Below are 18,030 nucleotides of genomic sequence, written 5' to 3'. Positions count from 1 at the left end.
ATCTGGTTCATGAATTCAAAGGGCCGTGTGGGGCTTCAGGTGAGCATTTAGTCTTGATTAACTGTAGATCAGCTGTGGACACCACAGACGTGTACTTGTTGTTGTTATTAATATACTCCGAGGACTCGGTTCCACACATGTGCAGCAGGTCGGCCTCTACGAGCTCCGGTCGTGCTCATTGCTGCCCTCGTAGCGCAGTCGGTGACACACACTTGGGGCTTCACGTGGACATGAGAACTTGCCGATGAGGCTGAATGTGTTTATTTTGTGCATAATGGTTTGGCTGCACCTCACTATCGTTCTGAGGGAAAACGTTCTGGCTTGTTTGCAGTCCTTTAACCCTGTGAAACATGAAATAACTGCCAGAAAATTTACATTATTTGAAGCTAGAGTACTAATTGAAAAAAACAGAAATACAAATTTGCATATTTGAGTTTTTTTTTTAATAAATTTTTGCTATATTCTGCATTTTTAGTGCATGAACTACTGATCCATGGTGGATTACCTGTGTGCCCGACAGCATACATCAGAGGTTTATCAGGGAAAAAACTATCACACTGATGATGTAGAAGGTCTCAGAAACTCATTTATCAAATACGACTGACTTGGAGTTAAAGGGCTAAACCAATCACAAATGTGTGTGAAGGGCTAAACGAAGGCGGTGCTCCCTCAGAGTAGTGACTGGTGGAACATTTACATGGGATTTGATAATCCACTAGGACGCTGCAAACTCTTTAAATTGTCAGGTTGCTGTTCAGAGGCTGTTGTTGTTTCCATTTCCCATCATGAAAAGTGATGCATGCAGCCAGTGGAAGGAGAAAGTTGTGTGAAGCTAGCGGCCAGTTTCACACATGCACAGCACATCCATGTCTACTGCATGTATTCGGCTTGTGACGGACTCAAATTGTGGGCGATGTGCCAACTCTTGCAGACATGGGAATGGGGGGAAAAATGCACCCGTCAGTACTTGTGAATGCAGACAATCTAACACAAGCCTTTATTTTGCGTCTATGCATGTACTGTTGCACACACAGACGGTTTGTTCTGCACATGCTCGCTACTGCAATGTGAGGATGCAGATTTTGGGCTGCACGCGACCTTTGTTGACTCTGCAGATGCTGAAATTTACACCACTGAAGGCTCTCGCCGATGCTGCTTCAGATGCTACACAACGGGGGTCCTCACAAAGACAGAAAAAGCGAACATCGTTTACCGTTGTACCCGTCCATGTCCAGGTCTCCCAGAGCGGCGATGGCGGAGCCGTATCTGGCGTAAACCTCCGACCCGGTCAGCATCTGAGGCGGGTGGAAGGAAAACCCACTTCGACCCAGATAAACAGACACCTGGAGAAAACACACACACATGCTTGTATTATTATTATTATTTCAGAGAGAGATGAAGTTCATAATGCAACCAAAAATAACTCAAAAGCAATGAAATTCAACAGCAAATTAAACAAGACAAACCCCGATTAAAAGGATTGTTTTTTAAAGAAGGGTAAAAGAAGTAAAATAGAACGTAAAAGTCTATAAAAGTTCGATTAGAAACGACCATGGAGGGCTACATGTGACTAAACGGTCCCTAGTTTAATCAGATAGTTTCTGTGATGTTCAGTCTTTTATGAGGAACTTTATCTATCAGATCTGGCGGCTGTGGTTTCTGATCTGCTTTCTTTAAAGACAACAAACAAAGAGCAACAACGTCACCGTATAGTCTGTGAGAATGAGCTGATCTGGATTTGTGAGGCAGTGAAGGTGTGTTACGTCCTCCTTAATCAAGTTTGTACTCCAAAAATGTTGTTTTTGTTTTTAAAAATCCCTCTTTTTGTTCTGTATAGACAGTGTTCCCTTGTGTTGCTGTAGAGGAGGATGGTAGCTCTAAAAACTGCTGAAGTCAGTTTTAAACTTGCATTAAAGCTGCAGAACTAAGACAGCTTTGTTGCACGAGTATCTTTAGCACTGTGGAGACACCTTATTAGCCTGATAGCATTTAGCATATTAGCATGCTAAGCTCATCTGTGCTTCTGCTCCATGTGCATTTGTTTTTTATTAACAGAAAGCTTTATTGACCTAACATTTCTACATTTAGCGACGCTGTTAGGATGCCATTTCTTACCTGTCCCACCTCCCTCAGCTTTCCATCCGAGCCTCTGTCCATGAAGAGAGGAGCTCCGACCAGCAGGTCCACCAAACTGACAACACAAACAGATGAAGAACATGTGAACGATCAGACTTTCAGGGTGCTGCACGGCAACACAAACTGTCCTTCAGGCCGAACACTGAACACCGAACTCAGAAAGTTCTGATTGTCCGATACCTGCATCCTTTACATTAGCTTGTGGTCTTCTCCTCTTGCTCCTAATTGGCGCGCTGCAGTGTTTTACGACACGCTGCAAACCGCCGGCTGTTATCAAACTGCAGCTGGCAGAAATGTGTGTCAGCCTTACGTGTTGCATCGTCTCTCATTCATTGTATCTGAACTGCTCGGCTCTCGTTTTGGTCGATTCAATTTTGCCATTTTAGTGAATCTGCTTTTGAGATCCTGCGTTTGCACTTTGAACTGGATTTGACTTGTTAGAAAAGTCAGATAGATTGATGTTAGATAAACCATTCATCATGTGACGCAATATTAAACAGACAATTAAAAATAACTAATGAAGATTCTGTCCAGGTGTGACGATAATCAAACTACTACTTTGCCAGAAGAGAAATAAAAATATTCTGATGATGCAGCTCAGGACTCGATACGAGGACAAGAAACTTAGAAAAGTACAGCCTGACCTGCTGTTAGATCCTAATTCCATGTTGGGAATAATTTATAAGACAGTAATGAAGCTACTGCTGTCGTTCCATGTGTGTAGATATTTACAACTCGCTCACATTGATCCTGCAAGTATTTAATTAGCTCAGAGGAAAGACTCCTACAAACAGCCGGAAGCAACCAAGTAAACTTCAGGATTGCATTACCGTAATGTCCGGACTATGAGGGCACCTGAATATCCTCAGTCTCTCTCGTCGGTCTCAATATCACTTTGGTCTCGAGGCAAATTTGTAAAACTCGCAAAAATCCATAATCGCTGTTTAAGTCGCAGTGTTCAAACCGTGTGAAAAAAGTAGCGGCTTATAGTCCAGACATTACGGTAATTATTGGAGCGTCTCGTTAATCCGACCTGTTCCAGTTTGTGATAGATGTGAAACTGTAGAACTAATTGAATAAATGCAGAAATGCTTCACTTAACTTCCAAATGTGCTGTCATTCTGCACGTTTGTTGACAATCTGACCAGCTCTGACCAAATAAAACTGCTGCTTTTATAGAAAAGCGAGCGGCGTTCGCATTCAGGCACGAAGCCGACGCGTTGGGATGCCGTCTGAAATGGGTGTAAAGTGCGTTTTCATCCACCTGTTGTTAATTTATATTTCAATTAAAGCATGAAACATTTCTACACTCCCCTGAGGAGGCATATTAAGTTCGATAAAGGCCAAAACAGACAGACTTAGTGAACAAATGTGACTTTTAGATGTCACTCAGGCTTCCAGTGAAGAGATGCAAACATCAGATCTGTTGTTTCCTCTAACAAACATCTAAATGTTTACCAGCATCCTGACCTTGAATCAGTGCATCTTCTGTGTATCTCCATAAACAAATCGACTCGTGTTCACACAGCAGGACTGAAGGAAAATCCAACATGTGCATCTTCTGCAGACTGAGGTTAGTCAGCTGGGTGGATTTTTTAAATTCTTGCACACTATTTTCATTGGAACAAGAGCTCAGACCATACAGACGTCCACCTTCTTCCGGTGCGACGACCCGTAAACTCTTCACTCCGGCACTGACACCAAAACTCGTCCACAAAAACCTGATCTGGAATCTGGTTTCACTTAGAAGCGCCTTCAAAGCCGGAGGTGTCAGAAGGGCGGCGCGAGGAAGTGCTGCTGCAGCTCCGCGGGGTTCGCCAGAGGACGACTGAGGTTATAAAAAGTCCTCATGTGCCTTTAATTTCAGCAGCCGGGAGCCTCTGGCAGCAGAAGAGTCTAGTTTGTTAAAGCAGGGAGAAGGAACCGGAGCAGACTTACCCGTCGTTGTTGACGTCGGAGGCGGCAACTGAATGTCCAAAGTAGGCAGCCATCTAGGAGACACAAAGAGAAATGACGAGTTAACAACGATTTCACTTTACTTTCTGAATCACATCTTTTAGTAATATTTCAGTTGATTCTTGGTGTCACAATTCGATTTAGGACAGATTCTCAAATTCTAAAATTGATCCCAGGTCACTGACTCCAATGAGATCATGCAGATTTTCTTTATGTACACTAAGGTTAATGCATTAATTACAGCATTTTTCAGCATTTCTTGCGCTTTAAAGTTTTAAAAATCAAAGTGGAAACTCGCTGACTGTCACTCTGCTGCTTCTGGAAATCAAATGTAATGCTCATTACATTTTATTGCTGATTTTATGTTGGTGTTGTGTTGTTTTTTGGTGTAGCAATTTCCCTGAGGTCTTGTACCGAAGGGATTAATAAAGTTTTATTCTAATTCTAATTCTAATTCTAATGCTTTTTAAAGACTTTACTAAACCGTAACAAAGAATATTAAAGCCGTTTCTTTAGCGGAACTCGTTAACATCAATAACAAATGGATTTCTTTCCAATATTAATATGAATTTCTGTGTAACAAACACGCAAAATGACATTTAGATTTGTCAGAATATAGTAATCCAAATGTTTACTGAAATTAGCTGGTTCCTAATTATATGGAATAATAATTTACGAGTGCAAAACAAAACCGTACTCGACTAATTTTGGCAGCTGTTAGCAAAATGTGCATTTAAAATCCTCAGTATATGTGTAAAAGGATTTTTTTTATAGGCGTAGAAACTATTTGTGATTCAAAACAAGACTTGTACAGGATTGTGAGGAGGTGTTGCAGATCGAATGAGGTCATGTTAAAGCTCCAGTGAACATCATCATCGTCACCATTTTAGGATCATTTAAACAGCGAACCAGCGAGTCGAGACCACGAGACGGACCAGATACCAGGAGCGAGACAAGAAGCTGAAAGGGTCAGAGAGGAGCAGAAAACACCGAGGCCTTCAAAGAGGGAAGCAGGAAACTGATAAAGGAGAGTTCGGCGGGTTCAGAGGGAGAGTTATGGAGGACGGACAGGAAAGTGGAGAGGAGCTCTGTCATTATCTCCTCTGATGACAGCCTCCGACTCCCTCGCTGCTGCATCAGCACTAGTTTACATTCCCACTTCAGGTCAGTGATAACAAGCTGCTCCACACCTGGAGGAGATCCTGACTTTCCTTCTCGTTGACTCAGAGCAGGAGCAGCACGGCGGCTATTTTACAGACGCTCTCGGTTCACATGATGCTGCAACTACTTCTTATATAATGTTTATTTCTTTAGGGTTCAACAGACAAATTACTCTGAATTAGTGACGTAATAAAGATAATAAAATGTTGCACACCGCGTATTATTAATCTACTACTTACTTTTCTATTCTAGCCTCATTTAGCTGCACTATTGTGGTTTTCAGGTATATATCACACCTATATCTTGTTGCTTTTCTATGAGGCNTATTTTACGACCAGATTTCATAATTTGTTCATGTTTTATTTTCCAATTAGCTTTTTTTCTGTATGTAAATCTCTTTCTGTGACATTTTATCGTTTTAAATCAGCGCACACAGGCTCTCTGCCTCGTCCTGCACGATGCTTTCATCCGTTGGTTGTGTTCTCTTTGTGTGTTTCTTAAAGGTACTAATTAAACAATAAACTACTAAAAGAGTGACAGGCAGCGCTGTCAAACTGGGAATGATAATGTTCAAAAGGCTTAAAATTATTTCTTTAAAACGATTGTACGCGAGCTACAACGCAGAGAAAAAAAAAAGATGTATTTGAGAATGAATTTTTGGACACCGACTACTAATCAACCCACATTGTTTGAATCTAATTTAAAAGGAAATTATAAAAAGACTCAGATGATCATAACATAGCGTCCTCAGCGTTGGAGAACTTCTGGGTTTGTTGAAGGAGAACTTGTGAGCGTTCATGCACGTTCTGAGTTGTTCTATTGTTTTTACTGAACACGACTGAAGGGGATCGTCGTCGCCACGTTGACACTGATCAAGCATTGATACCTGCAGCAGGACAACGGCTCCAGAATAATAAAAACAAACTAAGAATTAAGAAGAAAAAACACTCAAAAACTTGAGGTGTGGCTCGTTCAGCTTCGACGTGAAAATCAATTTGCTAACAGCGATCACAGCTGCTAAAAATAAGAGTAAATAAAACAATCAGTATTGTTATTGGTGGATGTAAGGTAGGAAAGAGGAAATTATCGCACTAATACAACAGCTTTGTGTGTAAAGGTTGTAGCAGGTTAAACTGTTTATATTCATTTTGGAAGTGTTCACACCTCACCACAAAAGGCCCTAACGAACCCCTTTGTGGCAGGGGGGGCATTAACGACTCACATAACGAGGGGGAGGAGCAACAAACCCCCAACTGAAACTTAAACTCAGGTGTTAATGGCTCCTTTAGGATATCTGGAACTCCCAGCTAGTCAGTCAGAGCTGATGAAGCCTCTTGGATGAGAGGTGGAACGTCTTCAAGGAACTCAAGCAGGTCCAGCTGCTACGATTAAACTACCAGAATAACAACGACCTGGAGGACTGAGGATCTTCACAGACAAGTGCTGCTCTTAAATTCTGTAACTAGAAAACAGAAACAGAACACTATTTTCAACCTTATTTTGACCCACGGAGCTGCAACGTGCACCATAACCAGCAGCTGAAGCTACTTTTATCTTATGAAGCTGAATAAAACAACAACCACGTTTTCTACCTGTATGAAAGCAAACTGTTACTCCTGTGAGTTCACGTGTAATTTTAAAAAAAACAAACAACAACTTAAGGCCTTTTTACGTGAGCTCAGTCACTGTCGTTACAGGATCACAGTTGGCTTCAAGTCCAGTAAACCGGTGCAGATGTGCGTCGGCTCTGCTCTGCCATCATCTCTGTGTGATATCACATAACGTCTCCACAAAATACTACATCTCCTCCTCGCAAGGCCACTAATTATTCCCCTCCTCACACGGTGCTGGAATCGTTTCTGGTGCCATGTTTTGTTTGTATTTTGCAGCACACCTGATATTTAGATGCTAACTTTCTCTGCTATCACTCAGAAAGCTTTCATTCAGCTTGTCAGTGATGATGATGAACATTTCATCTGCAGCACCATGTCTTCGATTCATGAGGCATCAACGGTTCATTTAAAATGCATCAACAACTCTGTGCATTAACTCAGAAGACAAGGATCCTGATGTTTCTGTTAACAGATTTTTGCTGTTTCACTGCTACAGTTCTCTGTTGGAGCGGACTTCTGCTGCTCACCTGGGTGCCCGTATAGTTGAGCATGGACTCCATGTTGAGGCCGTTGAAGATGTTCACCTGAAACGTCAAAACACAACATCAACAGCTTTAAAACCTGCCGCGCGTCACGATACTAATAATAATACTCCATCAGAGCTCAAGGTCTGGCACTCAAGCGCTCCTTAATAAAATTACAGAAGCTCATTTCGTCTAAACCATCAATAAGATCAGTTGGACGACAGCGTTAACAACCAAAGCCTCATTTATCAGCCATCTAAGTCGGGGAAGCGTTCAGAAAGTTATAGTTTTCCCCAAAGTGGACAAATGTGAAGCTCTGACACTCACATAGCCGAGAGCCTTGTCCCCCCTCGGTACTCCGGTCACGTAATCTGTGGAGACAAAACATCCGATCAGACTCTGACTCGTCTTAACATCAGACCACCACCCAATGTCTGGTTTATACCACGGCTGCCCTAAACTAGCAGCATTTGTAATTACCAACATCATTCCTTATATCTCTGTGATGGTTAATACACCAGGATAGAGAAGCTCTTCAACCGAAGTGATATTATATTTAGAAATACATTAAATTATAAATCAAAAAACCCAGAAAAAACAGTAGAGCACATTGTAATTTATTGATTAAGATGTCAGATTATAATTATTTACTTGCATTACTGAACAGAAAAGTCAGTTTCAGTGCTTGAATGTGATGCTTGATTCATTTCTGAAGCCCAGTGGCTCAGATTTGGGCATAAAAAGGTGAATTGAGTTTGAAATCCCTCATTCCTGTTCAAAATGGTAAAAGGTGGAGAGCTGGGTGCGAATTTAAGCACTTCATCATGCTGGATGGTCAAAATATAAACACAGTGCTTAACAAATTAGACAGGTGGTCTAATGAATGTGTTAATCACTGTATATATAAATACATATTCTTCTATTGACTGATTTTTTTTGTCTATAAAATCTAGAAAATGACGTAATGTTCTGGAGCCCAACGCGACATCAACAAGTAAAGTCAGGTCACCAGTTTTTGTACATTTGAAACAACAAACTAAAAAGATCATGACTGAACTTAGAAAATAACCCGTTTAAATACTGAAACACTGGAGCTAAGACCCAATAGTGGTATTTATGTTGTGATTTTATGTGACTAATTTACATATTAGTGCTTAAAACTCCACAAAAAGCCCATAAAACACCAGTTTATCTGATGACAACACATCGTAAGACTGAGACCCTGCAGTCTTATTAACTACGGAGCTGCTTTCCAACCGCTCACAGACCCATAACTGTTCACTCGTCATAAATAAATCACCAAAATGATTCTCAAAACAGTCGCTGTCAGGTGATTGATTAACTATAAATGTAACTGCATCATCTGCATATAAATGGAGGATTTATTTTCGCTGATAACTGGAGCCAATGCGAAGTAAAACACACCGATGCAGTCTCAGAGAGAACGGTTTCATATTTAGCTGTTTGCAGTAAACATTTAAAAATACGTTATTTTCTGCATTTTACCAGACGTATTTACTGCAGCTTCCACCGGCAGAAACGCTGTTCATCGTCCCGTTCTTACCTTCTTTTCCGTCGTCGTTGAAGTCTCCGACGGCCACAGAGTATCCTGGAGAACACAGAGACGTGGACTCATCAGTAAAACTACAAACAACACGCAGTTTTCTGAAAGTTCTTCGGATGTCCTACAAGACGTATAAAAGTTCTCATAATTTGCGTTTGTTGTTTTTGTTCTCACACCCGACAGTTTGGGCTTCAGTCTGGATCATGGTTTGATCTTTTTGTTGGAACCAATTTGCAGGTTTTCTCCAAAAGAACATCCCCGATAAAGGTTCTACAGGACGGACCGGGCCGCCCAGTGCGACCACATCCACGTATTTCTCCATCACAACAGTCACGTCGTGTTTATAAAGTCTTCCTACTGCAAGTAGTTCACGTTACTACACGTACAGAACCACACAGTCCCACATGTTCTGGTCTTCAGCTAAACTAAACCATCACGGAACCGTTTATTAATGTTTGAGTATCTCCTGGAAGGTTCTTCAACATCGTCATTGTTTGTGTGTGTGTGTGTGTGTGTGTGTGTGTGGTTACCGAGGTAACTGTCGTCATACTGGGCGCCGGCTGACTTGGTGGCCAGCGTGTTTCCGTACGGCGTGATGTACTTCTTATCGAAGCGGGCGAAAATCTCAGCGACGTCATCGGAAATCAGCTGGCCTGGAAGAGAACGAAGGGGAGGAGAACGTTAGAGAACCCTGAGGACGAAACATTAGGGAACAAGGAGAGAACTAAATAGAACAAGGAGAGAACTGAAGAGAGNTATTTTACGACCAGATTTCATAATTTGTTCATGTTTTATTTTCCAATTAGCTTTTTTTCTGTATGTAAATCTCTTTCTGTGACATTTTATCGTTTTAAATCAGCGCACACAGGCTCTCTGCCTCGTCCTGCACGATGCTTTCATCCGTTGGTTGTGTTCTCTTTGTGTGTTTCTTAAAGGTACTAATTAAACAATAAACTACTAAAAGAGTGACAGGCAGCGCTGTCAAACTGGGAATGATAATGTTCAAAAGGCTTAAAATTATTTCTTTAAAACGATTGTACGCGAGCTACAACGCAGAGAAAAAAAAAAGATGTATTTGAGAATGAATTTTTGGACACCGACTACTAATCAACCCACATTGTTTGAATCTAATTTAAAAGGAAATTATAAAAAGACTCAGATGATCATAACATAGCGTCCTCAGCGTTGGAGAACTTCTGGGTTTGTTGAAGGAGAACTTGTGAGCGTTCATGCACGTTCTGAGTTGTTCTATTGTTTTTACTGAACACGACTGAAGGGGATCGTCGTCGCCACGTTGACACTGATCAAGCATTGATACCTGCAGCAGGACAACGGCTCCAGAATAATAAAAACAAACTAAGAATTAAGAAGAAAAAACACTCAAAAACTTGAGGTGTGGCTCGTTCAGCTTCGACGTGAAAATCAATTTGCTAACAGCGATCACAGCTGCTAAAAATAAGAGTAAATAAAACAATCAGTATTGTTATTGGTGGATGTAAGGTAGGAAAGAGGAAATTATCGCACTAATACAACAGCTTTGTGTGTAAAGGTTGTAGCAGGTTAAACTGTTTATATTCATTTTGGAAGTGTTCACACCTCACCACAAAAGGCCCTAACGAACCCCTTTGTGGCAGGGGGGGCATTAACGACTCACATAACGAGGGGGAGGAGCAACAAACCCCCAACTGAAACTAAAACTCAGGTGTTAATGGCTCCTTTAGGATATCTGGAACTCCCAACTAGTCAGTCAGAGCTGATGAAGCCTCTTGGATGAGAGGTGGAACGTCTTCAAGGAACTCAAGCAGGTCCAGTTGCTACGATTAATCTACCAGAATAACAACGACCTGGAGGACTGAGGATCTTCACAGACAAATGCTGCTCTAAAATTCTGTAACTAGAAAACAGAAACAGAGCTCTATTTTAAACCATATTTTGACCCACGGAGCTGCAACATGCACCATAACCAGCAGCTGAAGCTACTTTTATCTTATGAAGCTGAAAAAACAACAACCACGTTTTCTACCTGTATGGAAGCAAACTGTTACTCCTGTGAGTTCACGTGTAATTTTAAAAAAAACAAACAACAACTTAAGGCCTTTTTACGTGAGCTCAGTCACTGTCGTTACAGGATCACAGTTGGCTTCAAGTCCAGTAAACCGGTGCAGATGTGCGTCGGCTCTACTCTGCCATCATCTCTGTGTGATATCACATAACGTCTCCACAAAATACTACATCTCCTCCTCGCAAGGCCACTAATTATTCCCCTCCTCACACGGTGCTGGAATCGTTTCTGGTGCCATGTTTTGTTTGTATTTTGCAGCACACCTGATATTTAGATGCTAACTTTCTCTGCTATCACTCAGAAAGCTTTCATTCAGCTTGTCAGTGATGATGATGAACATTTCATCTGCAGCACCATGTCTTCGATTCATGAGGCATCAACGGTTCATTTAAAATGCATCAACAACTCTGTGCATTAACTCAGAAGACAAGGATCCTGATGTTTCTGTTAACAGATTTTTGCTGTTTCACTGCTACAGTTCTCTGCTGGAGCGGACTCCTGCTGCTCACCTGGGTGCCCGTATAGTTGAGCATGGACTCCATGTTGAGGCCGTTGAAGATGTTCACCTGAAACGTCAAAACACAACATCAACAGCTTTAAAACCTGCCGCGCGTGTCACGATACTAATAATAATACTCCATCAGAGCTCAAGGTCTGGCACTCAAGCGCTCCTTAATAAAATTACAGAAGCTCATTTCGTCTAAACCATCAATAAGATCAGTTAGACGACAGCGTTAACAACCAAAGCCTCATTTATCAGCCATCTAAGTCGGGGAAGCGCTCAGAAAGTTATAGTTTTCCCCAAAGTGGACAAATGTGAAGCTCTGACACTCACATAGCCGAGAGCCTTGTCCCCCCTCGGTACTCCGGTCACGTAATCTGTGGAGACAAAACATCCGATCAGACTCTGACTCGTCTTAACATCAGACCACCACCCAATGTCTGGTTTATACCACGGCTGCCCTAAACTAGCAGCATTTGTAATTACCAACATCATTCCTTATATCTCTGTGATGGTTAATACACCAGGATAGAGAAGCTCTTCAACCGAAGTGATATTATATTTAGAAATACATTAAATTATAAATCAAAAAACCCAGAAAAAACAGTAGAGCACATTGTAATTTATTGATTAAGATGTCAGATTATAATTATTTACTTGCATTACTGAACAGAAAAGTCAGTTTCAGTGCTTGAATGTGATGCTTGATTCATTTCTGAAGCCCAGTGGCTCAGATTTGGGCATAAAAAGGTGAATTGAGTTTGAAATCCCTCATTCCTGTTCAAAATGGTAAAAGGTGGAGAGCTGGGTGCGAATTTAAGCACTTCATCATGCTGGATGGTCAAAATATAAACACAGTGCTTAACAAATTAGACAGGTGGTCTAATGAATGTGTTAATCACTGTATATATAAATACATATTCTTCTATTGACTGATTTTTTTTGTCTATAAAATCTAGAAAATGACGTAATGTTCTGGAGCCCAACGCGACATCAACAAGTAAAGTCAGGTCACCAGTTTTTGTACATTTGAAACAACAAACTAAAAAGATCATGACTGAACTTAGAAAATAACCCGTTTAAATACTGAAACACTGGAGCTAAGACCCAATAGTGGTATTTATGNAAAACAGCAAACTTGTAATTAAAGGAGCCGCAGAGACGCAGCGTTAACAGCCGTCTAATCAGAAGCAGAGCTGTGTGTGTGTGTGTGCGTGTGTGTGTGTGTGTGTGTGTGTGTGTGTGTGTGTGTGTGAGTGTGTGTGAGTGTGAGTGTGCGGTTGTTGTGTAATTGCGAGTGTGGACTCAACAGGAAACAGTAATTAGGCTAACGGAGCGGCGCAGGAAGAGCCTCGCCATACTGGCATGAAAACATGTGCAGGACTGACTCAGCTGTCGGGACGTTACACCCTCTAACGTCAGGCGGCCGCACAAACGGGGATTACAACACACACACACCCACACACCCACACACACACACACACACACACACACAGCAGCAGCAGCCTCGGCTCCACCTGGTCGTTAAAACATTAGAGGTGAGGCCGTCGGCTGCCAGCTCAGACCCACATCTCATATCTGTTGGCTTAATAACGAACGCGACCATTTAAAAGCACAACAACACATTTCTTGTTGTTCTTCAGGCTTTAATTGAGCAGCTTTGTGTCGACACAGGAAGGGCTGTGTGGACTCTTTTACCACAATAAAATGTCAGAATAAATAAGCAAGTTGATCAATTAATTGACCGTTTTGAAATTAATCCAACAAGCAAAAGTGCCTTAATATATAAACTTATTATATATCACAGCCTCATGATGTATTTTATTTTGAAAAGTTTCAGTTTCAACGAGGTAAATTAGTCAGGTTAAAAAAAATCACACAATAAAAACAAAAACAATAGTCTTAATCCCAATATTGAATTAATTCAATTAGAATTATTTATGTTAAAAAAAAAAAAAAAAACATTTAAATGTGCTCCACTTGGCTCTAGAATATTGTTCATTTTACAGGTTTTATAGCAACAAAAAGACAAATTAATTAAGGAAATATATCTTCAGCAGCAGCCAGTAATACAAACACTGCTCAGGTGGATCCTTGTTCAGATATTAGCTCATTCTGTTGCACTGATCATAATGTTGTTTTCAGTGGAAAGCACTCTGGTGCAACCGCAGTTCAATGGTAGGTTATCCACAAAGAAACCGCGGAAATGTCAAAATGATCTTCCACAATGATGCAATGGTGTTTTGTTTTTTTTATATTTTGCAACTAAACCACATCAACTTATTTGGCTGCTTGATGCAAAATTAACCTTCCTCCGTTGTCATTTTTTGTGACTAATAAACAAAAAAAATCCTCTCTGATAGAACAGAATCTCCTCAGATTGAAGGGTTCTGGGAGACTTTTTTTGTTGTTGTTGTTTTGCCAAATGAGCAGCAGCAGGACAGACACGCTAAAAAAAGAAGAAAATTCGGTTGCAAAAATTAAACAATGAGGCGACAGAAAAGACGACGTCGATATAAAACCGGTGCTTCGTCGGCAGCATGTGGCGACTGTTGTGCGAGCTGCACCACAAAGTCAGATCTGAATGCCATCCAAAGTAAAAACATCTATTTCACCAGCGACTCTGCCAGCGTTACACCCTGTGAGAACGTTTCCAAGCAGCTGCTTTTAAAATGAGGTTCGATTTCCGAGGCTGATCCACTCCCTGCAAAATCACTGTTTCCGAACAGAATCGTTCAAGACGTCTGATTGTAAAAATACAAACCACAGAGAAACATCAAAATGGAATTAATAACAACACTGAGCATTCTCACATTTTACTGTTTTTACTTTGACTCCACGACCAGTCCAGGTTCTACAAGCTTCCCAGGACTCGTGTGAACCCTGATTATAAAACATCATTAAAACTTGAGCACTTTACTGTCAGAGCTGCTGAAGGTGAATCTAGTCTGACCTGCTTTAGATTATATTAGCTGTTAACTGGATGTCTGCCTGACTGGTTAGTGGCTGATTGTTGTTTATCTCACAGTAGAAGTATGAACACTGAAGGACAAACACTGACAAGTTGTCATTTAATCAAACATATATAAAAAACCAAAGCAAACACGGCTTTGTCAACAAAGGTTTGTGTTATTGTAAAGCAAGAAATGTCACTTTTATTTGAAATGTATATTAGTTATTACAAAAAAACCTTCACCAAAGCACCACTGGATGAATGTTAAGTGGATTAATTGGAGGTTTACAAAAGTAAAACTGTTCTGATGCACAAATACGAACTCATTGTTCAGAGATAAATGAAGCCGACATCAGATATATGACATGAGACATGAATAAAAAGTGTTTTTAAAAACTTGTATTTCATAAACTTGTGTTTTTATGCAAAACCTGCATCTTAAAAGTAACTGAAGCTGCAGTAAAACAGCAGATTATTCCCTCTGTTTGAGGTTTATGTGCAAATTAAAATGTAGACGACTCAGTAAAGTCCTTGTATTTGGTTAAAAGCCACCGCTGGTGAGCGTCAGAGTCACAGCACCAGAAATATCCACAGATTCTAGCTGATGTTTCTCTGCAGAGACGCCACGGTGACTCAACACACCCTGCTCATGCTGATCCAGCAGCATCGGAAACCACCGACGCACAACGGAGCTGAGAGTCTAGACAAACAGCTCGCCGTGTCGTCAGCCACGTGGACGCAAACGTCTTTACTGGTTTTCTGTCAAAGCAGGACTTCCGGTTTGGATGGACGCTTTAAAGAACCCACATTCTAAGTTTCCTTCTTTCCTCCAGCATGTTATAAAGCTGCTTTTTGTGAACGTAAAAAGTCTGGAAACCTACAAATCCACACCAAAGACAGCTGTTCACACTGCTGCTTCAGCGCCAGGCTTTTCTTCCGCTACGTATTTACATCACCTTGTGAAATGTTTGAGCAACAAACACTTTAAACAAAGGAGGAGCAGCTTCCTCCTAACTCCTCACTAGAGATGCTTCTACTGGGGATAAATCTCTGAGCATCCTCACACAGCTGAGGTCACGGGAAGTAAACAGAGTTGCTTCGTTATCTTTCATTTTCAGGAACGAGAGACTTAAAGAGTTTCAGACAGAGTGTGTTTTTAACATAAAAATAATGCTATACGAGTAGACCCCAAAGCTAAACGTAGAAACCTGTAAATGTGAATATTAAAGGCTCTTTAAGCCTTATATGCTGTTCAGATTTAATTCCTGAAAAGAATCCCCTCATCGTAAGCGTCTGTACCAAGTTCTAAACTACAGATCTATCCAGAATGTCTAAATAGTCGATGTCACGTTAATAAATGTTAATTAAAAACACATAAAACGTGACCTGTACAGTTTCTAGATTCCCTAAAAGCACCGTTTTCCTTGAGTTGACCCACACTGGTGGATCTAAAATCCATCTCGACGGATATACGGGTCAAATTTGACCCCAAACAGCCTCAGTAGAAACCTGTCGCACTTGTAAACAAAGGATAAAGTTGGTAATTTTGGGAAAAGTCATCAAAATTCAGGCTAAAAGAACAAAGTTCAGCATATTTTTACTGCTGTCAAATGTCAGAACGGGTCAAATTTGACCCAAAACTGTATGTGAGGGTTCAATTTCTCATTTGTTTGGAGGAAACATATGAAGTCAGCTTAAGCACAGCTATCAGCTATTTAATTAGTTATTTTTGGAAAAAGGCATCACTGATTTCTTGCCGAGTGCCAGACAAGAAATCCAACACAGCTCTCCTGTCTGATGATGAAGCTCCAGCTCGCGGCTAGTTAGCTTAGCATAAAGACGTCCGTATGATGAATATCTTTGGATAAAAACAAGCAAAATAACTGAGAGTAGCTGCTGTAGAAAGAACCTCCATCCAACTAAACTCCATTTGAAAAAGTTTCACTTTAAATCCAGGTAGAGAAAGTTCATGAATGAATCCTGATGACCAACTAAAATAAAGACTGAAACAGGAAAACAGCCCCACTGCTCACCTACCAGCGTCTCCAAAGACTAACACGTGAAGTTTTGTTTGATTAATAGAAAAAAAAGAACAAAAATAAGAGGCCACAGCTTTCAACAGGAGACCTGTGTGCAGACGACTACAGTGAAGCTGAAGCTGTGATAAAGCCTAAGTGTCCTTTAAGGACTGTGGGAAACCCCGACGCCAGAAACCCGCTATCAGTCTGGCCGCCAGCTGGCAACGCGACGTTTCCAGGGGGATTCCTCCTCGCCCTCTCCTGTTTGTTATTCATAGCCAGACGCCACACAGTTCACCTTCAGCTGGTGAAAATGTGAGCGCAAGATGGATGAAGTGAAAGTGGAGCTGATCTGTTTCTGTTTGAGTCGCCACACCTGCTTCAAGGCCGCGACGACGAAAACAAAACACTCAAGTGAGCCGGAGCGACACTCACCCTGCCAGTAGAAGCTGCCAGGTCCTCCCACCACCACCCGGTTGTTCTTCTGAAGCAGCGACAGGGAAAAAAGGGAAGAAAATCAAGATGTTTAGCAGCTTTCACTTCTTATTCGGGCCCTCAGATCAGTCACGTTGCTAATCCCAGATGTGTAATGTTTACATGGAGACACATGCACAAGCCTAGTTTCAGGAAGTGTCACCGACTGCTGTGCCAAGTTTCAATATCCTCCCGTAACGCCTTCATACTGAAATCATTCTGCTCCTGACTAATACTATTATCAAATGGGAAGTGGTGGCCTTGGGTTGACGTCTGAAACTGAGCTTTTTATGGCATTGCCGGTACTGAAACTTGGCACACCAGTGATGACACTTCCATCTCTTACTGTGTTAAACCACAATTCAAGATCTGGCTGTTTGGAAATGTATTACTTCTTTATCTGTGTCAGCTTTAACTGACCATAACTCCCATTTCTACTAACATATGAACGCTTTCCAAGCATCCATGACATCATACACATATTTTTCTCACAATTTTCTCTCATTTAGTAGAGATATATTTTTCCAGATGTTCTGAAAATCCACTTTTTTTGAGTGATTTCTGAACTAATCCTGAATTTGGGAGGTCCTAAGCAAATAAATAGTCTTGGTGGCCAGAATCTGCAGCGTTCTTTCCATTTACCAGAAATTTCTGAACATCTACTGAAAATGTAAACACTCTAGGACGTATACCTCAAGAGATATGGACGTCTGAAAGTGGCATCTCGCTCAATTTCCAACTCGTGAATGATTTGTTGGAATTTCAGCTAAAAAAAAAAGTCACGCTCAGATGCCAAAGATCATTCCTGCAAAGTTTCACCAGATTCTAAGGTGACCCTGAAGACTTTTTTCCATCAAATTGTACCGTCTTTACTGGTTAAATATCCTCGCAGCAAGACTGAAGTTCAACCCAACATAAGTTGGAGTTGTTCCACTGCTTTGTTGCCTACCTTCAGGAAGTCGGCGCTGAAGCCGGCCTGGCAGAAGCCCTGTCCTTCTGGTGAGCTGGCAGCTGGACAGAGAATCAAAACAGCAGCATTAGATCACATGTAATATAATAACAGTAGT

At 41.2% G+C, this 18,030-nt stretch overlaps 1 protein-coding gene across 1 annotated transcript in view; it reads right to left on the bottom strand.

Moving 5' to 3' along the window:
- Positions 1–666: 666 nt before the first annotated feature.
- Positions 667–18,030, bottom strand: part of LOC103374864 (integrin alpha-V-like) — a 35,935-nt gene continuing 18,571 nt past the window's right edge. The window contains exons 5-13 of the mRNA XM_008305017.1: positions 17,913–17,974; positions 16,925–16,973; positions 9,485–9,607; positions 8,955–8,999; positions 7,718–7,761; positions 7,394–7,450; positions 4,075–4,127; positions 2,116–2,191; positions 667–1,343 (exon numbers count right to left, since the gene is read on the bottom strand). Of these exons, the coding sequence (XP_008303239.1) occupies positions 1,182–1,343; positions 2,116–2,191; positions 4,075–4,127; positions 7,394–7,450; positions 7,718–7,761; positions 8,955–8,999; positions 9,485–9,607; positions 16,925–16,973; positions 17,913–17,974 (671 nt within the window). The 3' untranslated portion in view covers positions 667–1,181. The remainder of the gene's footprint in view (positions 1,344–2,115; positions 2,192–4,074; positions 4,128–7,393; positions 7,451–7,717; positions 7,762–8,954; positions 9,000–9,484; positions 9,608–16,924; positions 16,974–17,912; positions 17,975–18,030) is intronic.

This window comes from Stegastes partitus, unplaced genomic scaffold (assembly GCF_000690725.1).
Source record: "Stegastes partitus isolate 25-593 unplaced genomic scaffold, Stegastes_partitus-1.0.2 Scaffold2381, whole genome shotgun sequence".
Lineage (NCBI taxonomy): Eukaryota > Metazoa > Chordata > Actinopteri > Pomacentridae > Stegastes > Stegastes partitus.
Note: the sequence above shows the minus strand (reverse complement) of the source record. Positions and strands in the feature narration are given on the sequence as shown.